Genomic DNA, 21203 nt, shown 5'->3' with positions numbered 1-21203 from the left:
GATGTATCTGTGGGTATCTGTGTGTGCCTCGGATATCAGGGAGCGTGAAAGCTTAGATTGTCTTTGATATTACTTTTAGCTGATGGGAGAAGTGGAAGGTGAAATGGGGCCACTGAGTTATTGTATTTCACCTGGTTTATAATTTGTGGATATAAGATTTTTTTAATCATATAATCCTGTTTTCAAGGTCCAGTCCAGCATTTCTTGCTCACCAAAAACTCCAGTTGAAATTGGAAGTTTAGGGTGCATGTGAAATGTAGGATCAGGCTCTACAGCGTGACTGGAAAAATCTTCAAATGGTCATTGGTGGTTTTGAATGTATTTGCTCTTTCTCTTTTTAAGCTTGCCATCTGGAGACTTACTGGCTTATTAATAAACAGATCTAAAGCTGAGACTTTAAAATTTGGAGTTGGCTTGCTGACTCTGCATCTCCCATTGACAGTTTAGGGTTCCAGTATTTCTTCTGCCTGACTTTGTAAATGAAGAGCCAGGCTCCACCTTTATTTATGGTCTTCAATCTGTGGAGGCTGCTATTAGGTTTATAATGTCAGCCTCTGTGTAATCCTTGCCTTGACCAGCATTACACAGAGCAGACTGTCTAGAGGCCTTAATTGTGACCTTTCTCCACTCTGAGGCTTGGTCTATGTTGCCAACTTATGTTGGTATAACTACATCGCTCAGGGGTGTGTGGAAAATCCAACCTAATCTCCAGAGTAGACATCAATTGGAGGCCTCCCTCTACCCATATGGGAGAAGCTTCACTAAGCACTAGAGAAGCACAGCTGCTCCGTAAGTGTAGACAAGCCCTGTGACTAACTCTCACAAAACCATTTCTATTTTAGTGCATTTATTATGGTGCATCACAGGCTTCAGAGTTATAGCTGTTCTATTGCATTCTATTTCTGTTCTGTACTTTATAGTGTCTTAGAGTTTAGATAAAAGGTAAAATTTAAAAAGTATCTAAGTGACTTAGATCTGTATGTTCCTAAATCACATAGGCACTTTTGAAACCTTTACCAAAGGAAATCATTATCCCCAGATCCTTTGTATGTTTCAGTGATGTTCCTTTGTATTTTCAGGGGTAACTGCCATGTCTCTGGGGTTGCTAAAGTCCAACTTAGTTGCATTTTCTTTTAGATCAGAGCATTTGGTTTCTTGCTCAAATGGCCTTTCTGCATTTCTCAGGGTGTCCCTCATTTTCTCACTAGGCAGCGTGTGTTTTGGGGTGTCTCCCTCCTCAGCTGCTTTCTGTACCTATTCGTTATGCTGGGAATGTCTGTTAATGTTCTGTTGACCAGTACCATGTAGTCAGGTAGGGAGGGGAAGACACTCAGTGAAGGTAATCTGGTGGGGTACCAACCTCCAATAGATTCAGAGAAACTTGAGAGAGAAAATCCCTATTAAATGATCTAGTCCACCCTCTGGCATGTTGCGTATTTGACAGTGCTTTGTCCAATCTGGTTTTAAATGTATCCAAAGATGAGGCTGCTTCTACTAGGATAGATAATTCCACAGGAAGAAGCAATGGGATAATGCAGTAACAGGAAAATGCTAACTTCTAAATTTGCAACTTCTTAATTTTCAGGAAAACATGAAACAAGAATTTTAGACTTCTAGGGATTTCACCATGGAAGACTTGGAAGGAAATCACTTCAAATCAGTGGAAGAAGAAACCAGCTACTGGAAAGAACTGGCTATGAAATATAAACAATGGTAAAGGCAATGAATTTATGTCCATAATTTGTCTTTCTAGTAGGCTATAGATCCTGTAATTCATTCTATAACTTCTAGTGGGATGATAAAATCTGTGTAGAAGAGCCTGAGGCTACAGTCCTCCAGGAAAATTAATAGATTCTAGGGCTGTCAAGCGATTACAAAAAATTAATTGCGCCATTAATCTCACTGTTAAACAATAATAGAATACCATTTATTTAAATATTTTTCAATATTTTCTACATTTTCAAATATATTGATTTCAATTACAACACAGAATACAACGTGTACAGTGCTCACTTTATATTTTGATTACAAGTATTTGCACTGTAAAAAAAAACAAAAAAAAATAGTATTTTTCAGTTCACCTCATACAAGTACTACAGTGCAATCTCTTTATCATGAAAATTGAACTTACAAATGTAGAATTATGTTTAAAAAAAACCCTGCATTCAAAAATAAAACAATCTAAAATTTTAGAGCCTGGAAGTCCACTCAGTCCTACTTCTTGTTCAGCCAATCACTCAGACAAACAAGTTTGTTTACATTTGCAGGAAATAATGCTGCCCGCTTCTTGTTTACAGTGTCACCTGAAAGTGAGTACAGATGTCCTCATGGCACTGTTGTAGCCGGCGTCACAAGATATTTACGTGCCCGGTGTGCTAAAGATTCATATGTCCCTTCAAGTTTCAACCACCATTCCAGGGGACATGTGTCCATGCTGATGACGGGTTCATGCAGAAGAGAAGAATGAGGGGGGGATTTGATAGCTGCTTTCAACTACCTGAAAGGGGGTTCCAAAGAGGATGGATCTAGACTGTTCTCACTGGTAGCAGATGACAGAACAAGGAGTAATGGTCTCAAGTTGCAGTGGGGGAGGTTTAGGTTGGATATAAGGCTTGGTCTACACTAACCCCCCAAATCGAACTAAGGTACGCAACTTCAGCTACGTGAATAACGTAGCTGAAGTTCGAAGTACCTTAGTTCGAACTTACCTCGGTCCAGACGCGGCAGGCAGGCTCCCCCGTCGACTCCGCGGTACTCCTCTCGCCGAGCAGGAGTACCGCAGTCGACGGCGAGCACTTCCAGGTTCGACTTATCGCGTCCAGACAAGACGCGATAAGTCGAACCCAGAAGTTCGATTGCCAGCCGCCGAACTAGCGGCTCGGTATAGACGTACCCTTAGGAAAAACGTTTTCACTAGGCGGGTGGTGAAGCACTGGAATGGGTTACCTAGGGAGATGGTGGAATCTCCTTCCTTAGAGGTTTTTAAGGTCATGCTTGACAAAGCCCTGGCTGGGATGATTTAGTTGGAGACTGGTTCTGCTTTGAGCAGGGGGTTGGACTAGATGACCTCCTGAGGTCCCTTCCAACCCTGATGTTCTGTGATTCTGTTCAATAACGATCCAAAGCAGAGTGGACTGACGTGTGTTCATTTTCATCATGTGAGTCAGATGCCACCAGCAGAAGGTTGATTTTCTTTTTTGGTGGTTCAAGTTCTGTAGTTTCCGCATTGGAGTGTTGCTCTTTTAAGACTTCTGAAATCATGCACCACACCTCGTCCCTCTCAGATTTTGGAAGGCATTTCAGATTCTGAAACCTTGGGTTGAGTGCTGTAGCTATCTTTAGAAATCTCACATTGGTACCTTCTTTGCATTTTGTCAGATCTGCAGGGAAAGTGTTCTTAAAACGAACAACATGTGCTGGGTCATCATACGAGACTTCTGTAACATGAAATATATGGCAGAATGCAGGTAAAACAGAGCAGGGGACATACAATTCTCCCCCCAAGGAGTTCAGTCACAAATTTAATTAACGCATAATTTTTTTTAACGAACGTCATCAGCATGGAAGCATGTCCTCTGGAATGGTGGCCGAAGCGTGAAGGGGCATATGAATGTTTAGCATATCTGGCACGTAAATACCTTGCAATGCCGGCTACAAAAGTGCCATGCAAATGCCTGTTCTCACTTTCTGGTGACATTGTAAATAAGAAGAGGGCAGCATTATCTCTTGTAAATGTAAACAACTTGTTTGTCTTAGCGATTGGCTGAACAAGAAGTAGGACTGAGTGGACTTGCAGGCTCTGAAGTTTTACATTGTTTTGTTTTTGAGTGCAGGTATGTTAAAAAAAAAATGTACATTTGTAAATTGCACTTTTATGACAAATAGATTGTGCTACAGTACTTGTATGAGTATTTGTTTTTCATTTTTACAGTGCAAATATTTGTAATAAAAAATAATATACACTTTGATTTCAATTACAACACAGAATACAATATATATGAAAATGTAGAAAAATATCCAAAATATTTAATACATTTCAATTGATATTCTATTGTTTAACAATGTGATTAAAACTGTGATTAATCGCGATTAATTTTTTTGAGTTAATCGCGTGAGTTAACTGCGATTAATTGGCTGCCCTAATAGATTCTAAGGCCAGAAGGGACAACTGTGGCTATGTAGTCTGACTTTGTGTAGAGGAAGCCTGCAGGGGCAATAGACCTAGATGCCTGCCGCATGCAGCATTCCAAAAGCGAGATTAAAATAACCTTTCAGAAATTCGTTTGAATCAGGAATATGTTGGCTAAGTAGGGATGGTTCAGCACCATCCAGAGAGGGAGTGAACTCCCAGCAGAGGAAGAAAGTCTTCTCTGCATCTCTTTCCAGTTCAAACTGTGTCAGGGTAAATGGAATTTTTCATGACTCAATATGTCAAATTGCTAATGTTTAAGGTTTGCAAATCAGGTGGCTCGATCCTGCTGTCAGTGGATCCCTCCTGGGATCAGGCCTTGAGATGGCGTGTTGATGGTCAATATTCATATCTGTTCTTAATCATTGTAGCAATATTTGAATGAACTCTGAAGACAGGCTTGTTTGCCTTATATCTCTTGTATAAAACTTCTGCAAATGAGTTTTCACCCAAGTGAATATTTAATATAAATAGCTTAAATTTGCAGACAAGTGAGCATGACTGAGGATATGGTGCATAAAGGTAGGTGCATCCTATCGTTGTCTCGGACTCTCTTAACATAAAGACGGACTGGGTTGTTTGTAATCCACTGTTCCAGGACAGATTGCTGTGAGAGTGTAGGTGAACAAATATGATGTAACTATAGAAAGGCATTTTCATACAATCACTTATTTTCCTTTCTGAACACGTTTAGGTGACAAGCAGGCATAGATCCTTCAGTTGTATTAGAGGAGCATTTTATTTTGTCATACATTTATACTAAGGCGAACTGAATTTTCTTGTTTTATTAAAATGAACCCAACTAATTCTGTGGCTGGAATTGTGCTTTCAGTGCAGAAAATACACAGGAGGAACTACGTGAGTTCCAAGAAGGGAGCCGAGAATATGAAGCAGAATTGGAGACACAGCTGCAACAAACAGAATTCAGAAATCGAGACCTTCTATCGGAAAACAATCGCCTTCGAATGGAACTGGAGTCAATTAAGGTAAAGGAACAGCAGAGAAAGGGCAGTGTGTGTGCAGATGATCAGGGAAATATGGAGTTGCAGCATTAGAAATGTGGTGGTCATAAAGATGTTTATCAACAAACTGCAACAATAGTTTGCTTTGATAATAAGAAAATATCAATATATTGCCCCATTCTTAGGTCTGAATACTGTAGTTAATATTACTAGCCTTCTGTTTGCTAAGACACTGGATGTATTTCAGGATGGATTCCAGATGGGAGAACCCTTACGTTTGTAGTAGAATTCAGCACTGTACATTTTTTATATATATATATATATGTGTGTGTGTGAGATAGCTTTATTTCTCTGTCATCCTTCCATGCATTTTCCGCCTTTGTTCTTTCTTTCGTTCTTTCATTGTACAATGCAAGTATACAGGCTCATATAATAGACCAAAGCAATAAAAGATATAATTCTCTCTTGCCACAGAGGGCAAGACAAGGGGCAGTGGGTTCAAACTACAGCACAGCAGATTTAGATTAAATCTTGGGAAATATTTCCTAACTGTAAGAACAGTGGGACAATGGAATTGACTGCTGAGGGAGGTTGTGGAAGTTCCTTCAGTGGAGGTTTTCAAAAGGAGGCTGGATAGTTATCTGACTTGGATGGTTTAGACACAACAAATCCTGCATCTTGGCAGGGGGTGAGACTAAGGTGAGACATCACTACTGGCTGGATCGGCGGGCAGCGATCAGTCCGGCGTAGACCAGGCTTTAATGACCATTGCGGTCCCTTCTAACCCTATGATTCTATGATATTGTCAAGATCCGAGAGAAGGAAAGTCAGTTGTGCTTAGCTGCTGCACTGGAATAATGGAATAAGTCCATTTTTTAAAAAAACGTAGTAGTTGTGACTCGTGTCTAAATGCCAATTGGTATCTAATGTCTACTTAGGAGGAAGCATGATCCAGTGGGAGTTGGGAGACTTGTTTTGTATTCCTGGCTCTGAAAATGTCTCTAAATTACTTCTCCCAGTCGTGTATAACCTCTCTGAATGTGGTTTCCCCATCTGTGATGTGGGATAATGAACTTTCAAAAAATGCTTTTTAAGATCTCTAAGGAAAAATGCAAAGTATTTTATTTAGTAGGGAGTATAATAAACTTTTTTTTTTTTTTTTTACAAGAATATCTTGGGAGATAGTAATGATGGAACATGAGATGGTGATGCCATTGGGCTTAATGCCGCAGGATAAAAAGAAGTTAATCTGCTTCAGTTTCCAACAAGTACAAGATGCTGACGATAATCCTTTACAAAAAGAAACAACTAACCCCTCCCCACCCCACCTCCCCAATTGACAACTGTTAAAGAACTGCATTAAATTCATTTAAACTTGACAAAAGTTTGTCACCAAAATTTAATTCCTTTTCAAAAATAATCTTGTTGGCATTTTGTAGCTAATCTGCAAATAATAATTTTAAACATCAGCTGTCTAAAAATGAAGTAAAACTGCTTAGCATTTTCCAAGGGCCAGTTCAATATCTGTGGAGACAGAGATTAATTTAATTAGATATACTTTACTCAGCTAACAGGAGTCAAGTATAACTGTTGAAACCCATGGATTTCGCTGTATGTGTTGCTTACACAAGTACAGTAACTAGGTAAGAAACATCAAAAGGGGATACTAAAGAATTCTAGTCCACTTTTAAGATACTGTTTTTCTAAACTTTGTGGGAGTTTTGTTTATTTCAAACCAAAGCAAATTCAGACATTGCTATTATTACAACATGTGGTTTAAAACAAAACAATCCCATATAAACATCCTTACAATACTAATCGTGTAACCTCTTGTATGGAATGTTGGCCTAGTTTGTTACACAAGCCACATAAACCCATTCAAGCTGACATGTTTGGGAAAGAGGAGAAAAAATATCTCCGCAAAAATAAAACTTGCAATCAATTCCCATAAGGGAAGAATAAATTCTTTCTTAGCCATGGGGCGAGGCTGAGAAGCAACATTACCTGGGCAGTTTGGGATAGAAATAATAAAAATTGACTCAAAAGTGGAGAATAAACATACTGCATTAGGGGAAAAAAAATATTGTTCTCCACTGCAAAGAACTTGATTAAAACATATTCTGTGCGACACAAAGTCTTTAACAATTGGCTTATTCATGCAGACTGAAAACGACACTAGCAGCCTGCAAGTGAAGGAACAGTGTCTCCATTGATGAGCAAATCAGCTGACTGTTTATTACAATTAGCTAAAAACAAAGGCCCAAACTTAGCAGTTCTGTCTTCTGTTTGAATCAGTTCAAGAGAGAAGCTTTAAACTCATGAGGCTGTTGAGCAGCATTGTTAACAAGGACTCGCATTCACTTCTAGGTCAACAATACAAAGTTTGCTAGGCCCATGCGGTTCATGGCTTTGAGCTTCCCAGGCTGTCCTCTGCTTTCTCCTCTTCCCTCCAAAATACAGTTCACACTAATTGGAAAAAATGCTTCAGAGGGTTTGTTTAGTGAATCTAGCTATAGGTAATTGGGCTATGTGTTTGGTGACTTTTAAGTTAGACTGGTAACTATCCAAGAAATTCAAAATGAGAGGGACCAAAAGTGTTAACACTTTTGATCCTATAATCAATACAGAATTTCTTCAATTAAAAGAAGGTATTTCCCCAACTTTCATTGTCTCTGTACCACTTAATACACACACTGAAATAGCGCTCTTTAAATAAGTGAAAAATAGGCTACAGACCTTGCTTTTTCTCAACTTTTTAATTCCAGTATGTGGATTTGTTTTCAGTGACTTTAGTTTGTTATGCTTAGATCCTACAGTTATAAATGCTTTAGGTATGTTAATAGATGGTAATCTTGGGACCACAGAAAAAGGAATTGGCATGTTAAGGTGATCCAGTGCCAAGGTTTTGGTGCCTAAATTTTTGCAATACATGCTAGATTGTATCTTTGCCCTAAAGGGATACTGACATCCTCTTTAAAAAATGTTGTATTAGTAACATAGGCAATAATCCCAGATGCGTATATCTGAAAGAATTTTAAGACTCTAGAGCCCTGCATTGGGATCTGCTAGTGTAGAACCCTGAGCCTTTGAAGAGTCTTGCAGAAACTGAAAGGACTGTACAGGATCTGTGGTAGCAAGCCCTGATTAGGCACTGGGATATAATAGAATATTCACCAATTATGCTCCTAATATATAGAACCTCAGAGTTACAGAAACCAGAGTTATGAGCTGACCGATCAGCCACACACCTCAATCAGGCAACAGCAGGGACCCAAAAAGACCCCCAAAGCAAATACAGAACAGTACTGTGTTAAAGTGTAAACTACTACTAAAAAAAAATTGATAAAGTAAAGAAACTCTTTCTGTGCTTCTTTCATTTAAATTAAGATGATTAAAAGCAGCAGTTTTCTTCTGCATAGTCAAGTTTCAAAGCTGTATTAAGTCAATGTTCAGTTGTAAACTTTTGAAAAAACAACCATAACGTTTTGTTCAGCGTTACGAACAACCTCCATTCCCGAGGTGTTTGTAAGTCTGAGGTTCTACTGTACTACCCTTTTGCTCAGTTTGGACAGTTTCACTTTTTGTTTATAGTCAGTTACTAAGTCTTGTGTTGCAAATCACTGGGCACCGTAAAAGTCTTGTGTTGTATATCACTGGGCACTGTAAAAATAATACTCAGCATTTTTATAGCACTTCATGTTCAAAGCGATCTGTACACATACTAATGCTCCTCACACTGGGAGATAGGTAAATACTTCTCTCTTTTTACAGTATGGGGTGGGTGGGAATGAGGCACATAAATTATGTGATTTGCTCCAGGCTTTGTATAACAGCATCACAGCCAGGGTACTGACTCTGAATTATCTGACCTCCATTCCTGTGCTTAGAGCACCAAAGCGTGTACTCACTAAAGATCTAGGTCCCCTGCACAGGTCTGTTGTGGCTGTTGGTCTTGCAGTTGGTGATGGGGTGGGTCTGCCACCTGCATGGACTTAAAGTAGAGGGACTAGTATTTGCCCTCCCAGTTGTCTCCAAGGCACTCTTCTTTCCTCCCTCCTGCAGTCTAGGCTCTCTTGTGATGTGCTGTCTGCGCTGCGCTGCTGAAGCACACTGATCATGCTCTGCCTGGTCCTGGGTAGAAGAAGGAAGTACTGTTTGTCTGGTACCTATGTGTGCCTCAGACAGAGCTGGGAGCCCATCTATGAGCATATGAGATGGTGTTGTCTTGTGCCTCTCCCACAGAGAGAACCACTGAAAATCCCAACTCCCTACAGAGGATAGAACTGCTTCCTCCCCATGAAGGGCAGGAATGGGGGAGGAGAAAGAGAGAGAACTAGTGTAAGCACTCGTGAGAGTAGGGAGCAGTCTGTGATGGAGGTGAGTGAGGCTAGATCTCCTAGCTCCATCTACCTGTAGGGAGCGAGGAAGAGAGATCCTGCCCTCCCACCCACAGCCAAGAAGATTGCTCCTGGGATCGGCTTGTGGAGGTCTGGTTTGATGGAAAGAGGCTAGCGTCTGTCCTTATTGGTTTTAGCCCATGTGAAAGGTGGTAGCTCTAAGATGGCCTAGCAGGACCGCCTTCTTTCTAACTGGGAAAGGCTGAGTAAGCACAGCGGAGCAGAAAGGAAGGAAGGGGCTGTGCGGTGCTAAATCCCTGATGTGGTGGTCGGTTTATCTTTGGTTAGGAAAAAATTGAAATGCAACATACAGAAGGCTACCAGCAGATCTCTGCGCTAGAAGATGACCTAGCACAGACGACAGCTATTAAAGATCAACTACAGAAGTACATTCGAGAACTCGAGCAATCAAATGATGACTTGGAAAGAGCAAAAAGGTAATGCAGATGCTCTTAACCCTTCCCTACCCAGCTCTTGTTCTCTCTTTTGTGAAGCTAGCAGAACTGAGCGGGTCCATTTTTATGCTGTGCCAGTTAGTACTGTGGTACTGTCTGCTCTTGCTACAGGTGTTGAGCTGCTGGATTCCTACAAGTGGGTGAGTGGAATGTGAGGCTGGTCAATTTCTTACAAGCTTGAAATTAAAACATTGGAGCTTCTCACACTAGAAATACCGCAGTTTCTTTGTGTCTGAGTTGATGCTTTTAGATGTGCTCAGGGCCGCCCAAAGTGGGGGGCAAGTGGGGCAATTTGCCCCGGGCCCCACAGGGGCCCCGCAAGCCCTGGCCCGACGGCGGTCCAGGTCTTTGGTGGCCCCGGCGGCGGTCCGGGTCTTTGGCGGCCCCGCAGGGGCCCCGTGAGCCCTGGCCCAGCGGCGGTCCGGGTCTTCGGTGGCATTTCGGTGGCGGGGGACCCTTCGGTCGCGCCGGGTCTTCGGTGGCGGGTCCTTCAGTGCTGCCAAAGACGTGAAGCGACTGAAGGGCCCCCTGCCGCCGAAATGCCGCCGAAGATCCGGACCGCCGCCGGGTGAGTACAAGCGCCGCAGCTCCCCCACTTTGCCCCAGGCCCCCTGAATCCTCTGGGCGGCCCTGGATGTGCTAGGAACCTAATGACTTCTGTGACATTATTTTTCTACACACAGAGCCACTATAATGTCTCTGGAGGACTTCGAACAGCGTTTGAACCAGGCCATTGAAAGAAATGCCTTTCTGGAGAGTGAGCTAGATGAGAAAGAGAATCTCCTGGAATCAGTGCAGCGATTGAAAGATGAAGCCAGAGGTTAACTAACTGATTTATATACAGCCCTGTCCTCCCGCCTTCCAAAGTTTTCATTAAAACCTCCCCTCGAATATGGTGTCGAGATAGTAAGAAGAGAGAGACCTTAGAAATGCTGTCGATGGAAGCTTCACTCTCCTTGATGAAATAGAGAGCCTGTCTGGGCACTTGTCTTGGATAGTAGGTGCATGCTGCTCTCCTCTCTGCTATACCCTGATGCCTAGGGAGAGCAGGATGGGTGGTATTGTAGCTTTTGGCATATTCCTACAAATCGGAGGCATGCTTTGAAAATACATTGTAGAATTCAGTGTTTTGTCAGTTGGGCTTTTAACTATGTTGGGTGCATTTTCTAAATATTCTTCTAACTTGTAGAAACGCCCAAGGAACTTGTAGCCTTGTCCACCCGGCTCCTCTGAAGTACTGCTGTCATTCTATAGCAGACCAGGCAGGCAGAGATATATCCCAGAATGCTCTCTTCTCTGCTGTTGCCTCTGTATTTTAAAACAATAAGAAAAGCTGACTGGCTTGGGGGGATATGGTCTGACTGCCCACTTCATTGTCAGCTGACAGGACATGAATTTTAACAAATGCAACAGAGATATTGTCAACTTCTGTCATGAGAGCGGAGCCAGTAAGGAGAATAAAGGGACAGTGTAATATGGAGAGCCAGTGTGTAACACAGACACCATAAATGAGTGCTGATTCCCCTCCACGACTTCAGCAGTTGTCTCTGGCAGTAGGACCAGAAGAGAGGAAGGATGACTTTGTAGCTAAAGAACTGGACAAGGAATTGGGAGAACTGGGTTCTCTTTCCAGCTCTGTCACAGACCTCACATGGCCTTGGACATGTCACTTCACCTCTCTGTGCCTCAGAAACCCATCTGTAAAGCAGGGATACTAAATTCCCCGTTTTACATGGATGTAGGGAGGATAAGTTCATTCACATTTGTGTAGTGCTCTGTTATTAGGAAAATGAGCACCAAAGAAAAACCTACAGCTAGACAACAATAATGGGAGGGAGTGGCATGGAGGGGAGGGACCATAAGCTTGAGGGTGTTTTGAGTTACACTATCCCAACAAAGCTTAGTTTGCTGATCTCCCATTCTGGAATCTGGGATTTTGAACCAGTTATAAGTGGCTAGTGCCAAGATTCGTGGGGTGTTGCCTAGGGTGTACATGTTCTTTGGAAGCTGAATGTGATTTCTTTTTTCAGCTGTGGTTGGTGAAACACTGTGGGGCCAGGGGTGGCCAACCTGTGGCTCCAGAGCCGCATGTGGCTCTTCAGAAGTTTAATATGTGGCTCCTTGCATAGGCACCAACTCCGGGGCTGGAGCTACAGGCGCCAACTTTCCAATGTGCCCAGGCAGAGGGGTGCTCTGCTCAACTGCTCAACACCTGACTCTGCCACAGGCCCTGCCCCTACTTCACCCCTTCCCCCAAGGCCCCTGCTCCTTCCTGCCCCCTTCCCTGAGCCTGCCACACCCTTGCTCCTCCCCCTCCCCCCAGAGCCTCCTGCATACCACAGGAGGCCTGGGGAAGGAGGGGGAGGCGCTGATCAGCATGACTGCTGGCAGGCGGGGGGGAGCTGATGGGGAGTTGCTGATGTATTATTGTGGCTCTTTGGCAATGTACGTAGGTAAATTCTGGCTCCTTCTCAGGCGCAGGTTGGCCACCTCTGCTCTGGGGCTATCAATGTTAACAGCGTTCTTTGACAACACAAAAACACTTCTTGCACCTAATAGCTTCGGATTGGGATGTGTATCCAAATGCTTTGTACCTTTTCCTTCTCCTTTAGACTTAAGGCAAGAGCTTGCAGTGCAGCAGAAACAGGAGAAACCCAAAACACTGATACGAAGTACACTGGAGTCAGAAAGAACGGACACAGCTGTGCAAGCAACCTTATCTGTGCCTTCAACTCCTGTAGTTCATAGGGGACCCAATGTCAGTATAAGCACCCCAGGAACGTTTAGAAGAGGTAAGAGTGAATGGCATTTGCTAACGTAAGGTTAATGTACGATACCAATAGTTGTTGAGTCATTGTTCCTGGTACATGTTGAATTTCTATCAAACTACTGACTACAAAAGAAGCTGAGAAATGTGGAACTGAACATGACCGGTATTGAAGTGTTTAACACATTGAAGGACAGTAATCTATTTTGAATACCTGTCATGGGTTCAGTATGAATGTCTGGGTAGATTTATAGCCAGTGCATTATAACTCACCCATGTTGTATTAAAACATGAACTTTAAAAAAAAAAAAAAAAAAACACCTTCCGGAGCAAGGTAGTTCACTAGGTTATAATTTGCACTCATTAACCATCCCTGAATCTCCATGAGTTTGGTAGAAAGGAGATTGGAGGTCTCAGCAGACACACTCATTTGAATTAGCCAGTTAGAGATGGAGGTTGCTACTTTAGAGATGCTTCATTCTGGAACAACGGGAGACTTGTCTGTACTAAATTATAAAATATGGGCTCTCACCAGTGGTACTAGTTGCTCATTTTTATGAGCACTAAAAATTTAAATAACTCCCAATTACACCTGCCCAGACTCTTTAAATTGAGTAAAAAGGAATGTTTAGAGAACTTCACTGTATTGTGTGTGTGCACATACACCGTGAGTGTTTTCTTGTGATCGTGTCTGATACTAATAATTTAGTGTTACAGTTCTAGTAAGTGGTTAATAAAGTGTGTGTATATCCTGACTATGGTACTCTTAGCCTAAAATCCTGTGTTCCAGCTGGAAGCACTTGATATGTTATAGTATGTTCACATAAAAGAGAGAGGATCTAGGAATTCTTGCAACACAGGCAATAAAGCTTTGGATCATGTGATCTTCTCTGGATGACATGTCTTTTTAGTTGCTATCTTTCTCTCTTTGGTTCCATTGCAAGTTATAGAGACAGACTAGAACACTTCTCATGAAATCTAAAGGCTTAAAAGCTGCTTTCAAAACCAGTGCAAATTAAAGTCCAGCATCTCTTCAGTGCAACTTGTCATGTCGGAAAGATGCAGTGATTTATATTTCCAATGGGAATGAAGAGAATTGCAGTTCAGAGAAAAAGAGAGGAGAGACGATTGCTACTCACCATGTACAATCTCTCTTTAGTGCTGGTGGGGAGAGTTAAGGTTTTGCTAAGTTTTCTCATATATAATGAGTAAAATATCCCTTTTATTAACCCTTCCTCTTTCTCAAAGGTTTTGAGGATAGTTACAGCGGGACTCCTCTCACACCAGCTGCCAGGATATCTGCGCTAAACATTGTGGGAGACTTACTACGGAAAGTAGGGGTAAGAAGGATCAGTCATTAGCTAAAGCTATGCCGAAAGGTGATGGCGGCTATGTTTGTATTATGAGAATGAAAACCAGCATTAACCCTTTGTACCACTGAATGAGTTAAACTATAGAGATGAACTCAGACCAAAACTTGGATCCAAACAGACTCTAATTCTGCATGAAAGAGATTAGAAAATTGTGAACTTTATTTTGTAGCTCAGGCATCTGTGTAGATAGAATGTACCTCAACAAGGCCCAGTTGTTCTCTCCTGTGGCTTTTGCCCCACTCAGTGTGCCAGCCAGAATAGCCTTTTCTCCCTTCTGGGTGTCTGAAATAGCATCGGGAGGGGGAGGGAAAAGTGGAGCAGGCCAGTGTGAATGAGTGCCAGGCTAGGGGAATATACTGCACTCTCTTCAAGAGTGGTGCTGCAGAAATGCTGCCCAGGAGGAATTCTGGCTGAGTCCTCCTTTGATGTGCCTGATGGTGCCTGAGGCAGAATCTAGCTTGTTGGTGATTACTGCTCAAGTCATGTGTTCAGGAGACCCCAGGCATGCCACAGGCTGGGTGGGTGTGTATTGGCCTTGGGGAAAAGGTTTGAAAGAACATTTAGTTTCATAAAGAAGTGATGCTTATAAAAGCAGCCTAGTTATAAAAGGTGTGTTAACCTCTGGGGAAGTCGAGGCTCTTGTTGTTGTTTAACTAAACAGAATGCTCAGTTGCTTCTCCATCCTTAACATAAGAGCTAACTCCTTTACCTCTCTCTTTTCCTCCCCATCCCCCACAAAATACAAAATAATTTTGCCATTTAATGAGACACTTAAGGGCCTGATCCTGAAGCCAGAAGGACTTGTGTATCAGCAGCACCTCTTCCTTCAAATTCAGAGCTCATGTATAGATTTGGGACTAGTAGCTAAAAGCTTCTTCTATTGGAGTCCTTGTAAATGATTAGAAAATCCTTCCATGGGCCCTTTGCTGGGGAAGAGAATGTTGTTTAACTCTCAGACAAACTGTTTGCTTTAGGCTCTGGAATCCAAACTTGCATCTTGTCGAAACTTTGTGTATGACCAGTCTCCAAACAGACCCGCCATGTCCTCATCCATGTATCTGAACAAGAGCAGAGATGGCCTTGAAAAACGATTGAGCAGTTCCCACATGCCTTTGAGCGATAACGGGTAAGTGCTGATTGGCTGCAGTTTCTTAACGCTGATCCTGTGGTTTGGTTATACACAGATCTTGATGCTCTAAAGTGAGTCTGAAGTCTGGGGCTGAAAGCTGGGAGGTTGGTGGTAAGGTACAGAGTGGCTGGGGATTGGGCTAAGAAGAGTATACTCTATCAAAATGCCTCCTGTTCTATGTTTCTTATGGCCATCTTCTGACATTTGCAAACTGCTCCTTTCCAGTCAGATATCCAGTTCCTTGCTGGTTGAGCTTCCTATAAATGGTCTATCTTCCTGATATGCCTCACACTTTTTGCTGGCTCCTTGCGTAAAGCAGTGGTCTGATCTGACAGAAGTAAACTGCTCACATGAGGAGAAGGTGGGGAGCTGTTGAGCCTTTGTGTTCTGACCAGTCCTGTCTTGAGTGGCTGGAAAATGCTTTCTCTGTTTACCTTCTGGTAGACCTCCCAGTCCCTTATAAAATTGAGCCATTACATCTGATGTTAACCTGGAGATTGATGTTAACCTGGAGATAAGTGTTTCTCAAAAGGGATGAACTACTTCAGGATCCTTTTTGCATTGCACTTTAGCGTAATTGAAAAGAAGATACTAAACAGGGCATGGGCTAGTGAACTACAACAGGCTAATGTATATTTCCTTTAAAAGCACATTGTCATATATTGTGTATCACGTGATAGCTGACCATTCAAACTAGCTAGCTGAAGGCTTTAAGTGTAATGGAAACAGTAATATTCAAACAGGAAATTTTAGAGAAAGGGTAAAAAATTCGGAAATGACTTGGCCATTTAGGCTCCTGGGAGGCTGTCGCAATTCTGAAAACTTTACCCCAAGTTTTAAATGTTTAACACTATCTGTTGAAATGTGCTGTGCCAGAACTTAGTTTGGTGTCCTGTTTGAAAAACATATTTAATTTATAGAGAGTATGTTAAACACTTTCAATATAAATGTACAATCCAGTGTTTTATTTTGGGCTCCTGGTGAATGGGATGTTGACAGCCAGGGGGTCAGATAAAGATTTGTATACTCAATATACTTGTGTTAAAGGATGGCCCAGGTGATGGATGGGGAGCCTGCTTCCCTTGTCACTACTTATGCTCTCTTATTATGGGAGGACAGAATAATAAAAGTTCTGCTTTTGCATCACCAAGGCGCTTTCCTGGGATGCAGCTGCTTAGACCTGTTTTGTCTAATTAAATTAAATTCTAAGTCTGGAACCTTGTACATTTTTGTCTGAACACTTTAATCAGCTTTTTGTAAATAATCAACAAGGGTGTTTCCAGCTGCAGCTCAGTGCCTGTTTAAGCACTACCCATGATCTAGTCCACATTCTTTTCTTCGTGAATCAGATGCATGCAGTATCCATTTCAACTTGCACATAAAATGCTAACCCAAAATATAAAAATGCTCCTTCTGGAGAAGAAGTTGGATAACTCCAGATTGATTGTATTCACTCAGAACCAACTAGTGCTGGAATTCTGGTTATTCTCATTGCCCTATTACCAAAAGCAGTAGCACTTAAGGAGAGTTTCTGATGCGGAGTTGCTACTGTGAAAGGAAGAGCAGAATCTTCATGAGCTCTTGTAGATTTTTCCTTATTGCGTTTTATAAATGTGTTTGCATTGTATGTGTAAACAATATTCCTATTGAAACAGTATTTTAGCACCAGCAAGCATAATACACTTCACACTAGTGGGAAGGAGAGAGGTACGTTTTAGCCCCATTTTACAGATGGGAAACGGAGCCACAGAAGTTAAGTGATTTACCAAGTTAGTGTCAGAACTGCCATTTGGATTTGATACTTACTGTTTGTCTGTTAGTTCCTTGTGCTGTTTGACGCTGAGTGATGCATTTTACTACACAGCAGTGACCTAACAAAGATTGCAAAAACTGAACATGCATGTACAGTGAATGCAATACATTGCATTGCAATCGTGTTGTTGTTTGTATTTACAGGTTAGGGAAGCGCTTGGAGTTTGGAACACGGCCTTCAAATATTCCTGCACCAATGGCACATTCCCCACAAGGTGTAGTCAAGATGTTACTTTGAGAAGATCCTGAGATGACGAGGCCATGATGGTTTAGGGTGTTTTTGTTTGTTTGTTTTGTTTTTTAAACTCTTGTCTTTTGAACTTTTAACAGAATACTAACAAGCAGTCACAGTAGTTAACTTGAATAATGGTGGATGAGAACTACACAGAGCAATTGGCAACAGTCCCCTGCAATCTCAGCCTTTTCCCCCAAGACTGAGTTGTGTGGTGCTGTGACAAAGCAGCGCTGCTGGTCAGTCCAATACTGTGAATCACTTTCCTACATCAGCTGCTGTAAATAGCTTCTTGAAAGCTGCTTCTGTAACACTGCTGGTCAAAACTAATGACCTGCTATATAATGTAGAGACAAGATTCCTCCCCATAAACACTGAATTATTTTCTGTAGCACAACTACTGTTTTAGCAAGAGTTATGGTGTTATAACTTTCTAGTGCAGTGTGCTGCATGCATCAGTGGCCTAAATTAGAGAAATGTTTGTCTCCATCTACATTTTAGTTCCATGGCAAGATCTTTTTTTTTTTTTTTTTAAATACCAAAATCAGTGCAATTGGAAGTCTAAAATAAAGCCGTGTGGGGAAATTAATTCGTTGTCAGAATCCTGTTATATAACAATCTGCCTTTCAGGTGGTAAGATGGTATTGGTGAGAGCGACTTGCCATTAAGATTTCCTAATGGTTAAAGAAGGAAAAAATGCCTTGATTACAAATATTGGAGACCCCAAATATGTAATAATGCAGAAAAGAGATATTTCCACTGATGTAACAAATCCGTGTCTTCTGCAGTCACTACATGACTGCAGGACCTAGCAAGATATACAACACTGATCTATTGATAGGGTTAATCTCAGTTGATGGGTTGGGGCTTTTTGCTTTCTGAACCTACACTTGATGATGTGCCCTGTGTGGTTAACGTGAGAACATACCCCTTCTAGTTGCTAGTGATATTAACTTAGAAATGGTGGTGTAACCCCAGAAATTCTTAATGCTGGCCAAGGATATTAGGATAATGAGCTCTTTTAAGATAGGTTTTTATCTAACAAAATAATGCTGCAAGTTTAAGTGGAGTAGGTTCACGGACAGTAATAATACCACGTTATAGAAATGTGAATTTGCAATAAGTATGGCTAAAACTATTTTTGCACAACAAATGAATACATAATGACTTTTTTTTTAAATCTTCATCTTTGCATATACAGATACTATTGTATAGTAAGCAACCACATCTTAATCTCACTCTGTAAATCTAAATTGTCTGGTTTAATCAGTGGACAGAATAAAGCTTATTCTGAATATTAGTCTGTAGACAATATTATCTGATCTCTGAATTCATTGCCAGTTGCATTTACAGTTTACATACATATATTAGGCTAACTAGTTTCTCAGTTGTGTTCCTGCAAAAGGGAGCTTAAACAAGGCCACACTCCCCAGATCTAGTGGAAAAAGATTTGAGAAAATGTTCATGTTCTCTGCCCTGGGTGGTGTTGGTCCTTCTGCCCATACCCCTAGGAGTGGCTGCCCGAGGAAAGATCTATGTATTGTACTAATATGGTCCCCCATTACTGTAGTAGCTGAGGGACAGATTAGGAATTTAAAGATGCAGATAAGCACTTTTGAAAACCCCAGTAGGTGCCTATCCACATCTTTAGGAGCTTAAAAATCTGTCCCTGAGGGCCTCTGTCTTTAATGTATTTATCCTCGATGCCCCTATGAGGTCAGGTAGTACTATTATCCCTATTTTACAAATGGGGGACAGAAGCACAGAGAGGCAAAGGGCATTGTTTACACTTGGAAATTTACCAAAATATCTATTCTGGAATAGCTCCCTGTGTGGCACTCTTATTCTGGAATAAGTGTTCCCAGGGGCTCTTATACTGAATACAGTATTCTGGAATAATAATTCTGGTAAATTTCCAAGTGCAGCTAAACCCTCTGACCTTGCCCAGTGTCACACAGGACATGTAGAACAAGGGCTTGAACCCAGGACTTCCAAATGCTAGGATAGTGCCCTAACCACTGGACCATCCTTCATCTCTCATGCCTTTCTCTGAAGCACATTTTGCATGTTTGTGTGCGTGCACACACTTACTCTGTCTCTGTCTGTCCCCCCATCCCCCTCACCATGGGCCTGAAAACTTTCTGAAACCTTCAGCATCCAGTATGCAGCTGCCACTCCAGATCTCTGTGCTTAGGACCATTCTCATTTCAGCAGTTTCAAGCCTGACCGCCTCAATCTCCCTTCTTCCCGCATGCTGGGTCACCAGCCATGTGAGCTGCTAAGCCAAACTTGGAAGCACGTTTGCAGAAATAGGTTTGGACCTGTAATAAGTGGCTGAGCAGTGAATTCAGCCAAGCACCAATTCAGTGTTAACTCTTTAAAATCTCCCTCTGTTGTAGAATCTCTCAGCCTAATGGCCCCAGCTGGGTTCTCATTTAATCTGTTTGGTCTTTTTATAAACAGAATGTGGCTGCCCTCTGAATTCCTTGGACTCGCTGCCGCTGGTTGAAATGGGGCTTGGGTTAACTTTTTTTTTTTTTTTAAGTTACTGATCTGAATGCATATTGACCACCTTGGAGTCTAGATTGAAGTTATTTCCTGGCCTCCAGGGCTTGCTGTTTAAGGATCATCTGTCCTAAAATCTAAAGGGTTCAACTGTCTGCTCTCACTTGTGTCCCACTAACTTGCCTTGCTGTGTGTGCTCCTGCTGGACTGCTAGCACACTCTCCCAGCTGCTGGAAGTACCAGCCTGTCTGTGGGTCTTCTGTCCAATAATTCCTGGCATTTCCCTGAATGGGAGGTTGCAGTCCAGCTGGAGCATAGCAGCCAGTGCTAAACGGCTTCAAGCTAGTACCTGAATGTGCAGATTTAGCATGGTATTGATCATTGTATTAAATACTGCTTCAAAATTGCACTAGAGGTATTGAGTATGACCACTAGTCTCCGAGAAGGATACATAAAGGAAAACTTCAACAGTCATGTGTAGCCTAAAAGAAAAGTTCTCTGAGTTGTTTAGCAATGAACAATATATGCTAAGGCAGTGGTTCTCAAACTTTTTTTTCCCCCGTGGACCACTTGAAAATTGCTGAGGGTCTCGATGGACCACTTAGTGATCTTTCCAAATGTTGTTTGTGCTGTTGGCTAACTATTGTAAAGCACTTTGGTTAAAAGCGCTATATAAATAAACTTTTTTTGTTTTACAAATAAAAGCACACAACTCATATTTTAATATCAATAGTCTTACCTTTCTAATGCGATGGATGTGCCCTCTCTCACCCACCACAGCAGCCACAGAGCTGAGGCTGGGAAGGAGGGTGGTCTCTCCCCAACAGCCACAGCCCTGTACATCCCAAATTCCCCCCCCCACACCTCTTCTCACCCCACTGCCCCCTCCCACCTACCCCCATTCCCCCCCCAAGGCCACCACCTCACCTTACATGTGCATCCTCTCCAGGGTCCAGGCACCTAATTAGTGGAGCTCCACTAATTAGGTAGGTGACCCTTATTCTCTCGTGTGCGACCGCCCAGGTACGCACCTTAGAGGGAACTATCTGTGGACCACCTGAATGGAGCTCGCGGACCACTGGTCCACGGAAGACAGTCTGAGAACCTCTGTGCTAAAGAATATAAAGAATTAAATGTTGAATTTTTCATACAAAATGACTGACTTTTTTCAAAAAGGTATGTGAATACTAACAAGGTCAACAGCAGCTTAAGTTCCTTCTCAGTATATCAGATTGCACCCAACTGATACTTAAAGAGAATACTTAAATGTAATGATTTATAACCTTTTATTAGTGTTTGTGTCTGAAGTGCGTATAAAACAATAACAGTTTGACTTCATTTGAACAAATGATACTTTATTTTTGAAAAGTGATTGAAGACGG

At 41.9% G+C, this 21203-nt stretch overlaps 1 protein-coding gene across 1 annotated transcript; it reads left to right on the top strand.

Moving 5' to 3' along the window:
* The first annotated feature begins 1624 nt into the window (after positions 1-1624).
* On the top strand, positions 1625-17322 carry NDE1 (nudE neurodevelopment protein 1). The gene is made up of 8 exons (XM_065412340.1): positions 1625-1713; positions 5022-5175; positions 9837-9985; positions 10687-10823; positions 12616-12795; positions 14019-14110; positions 15118-15269; positions 17229-17322. The coding sequence occupies exons 1-8, from the start codon at positions 1628-1630 to the stop codon at positions 17320-17322; spliced, it is 1044 nt and encodes a 347-aa protein (XP_065268412.1). The 5' UTR covers positions 1625-1627.
* The last annotated feature ends 3881 nt before the right edge of the window (positions 17323-21203 follow it).

This window comes from Emys orbicularis, chromosome 10 (genome assembly GCF_028017835.1).
Source record: "Emys orbicularis isolate rEmyOrb1 chromosome 10, rEmyOrb1.hap1, whole genome shotgun sequence".
Taxonomy (NCBI): domain Eukaryota; kingdom Metazoa; phylum Chordata; order Testudines; family Emydidae; genus Emys; species Emys orbicularis.
The sequence above is the reverse complement of the archived record's forward strand: the minus strand, read 5'-3'. Positions and strand labels throughout refer to the sequence as shown.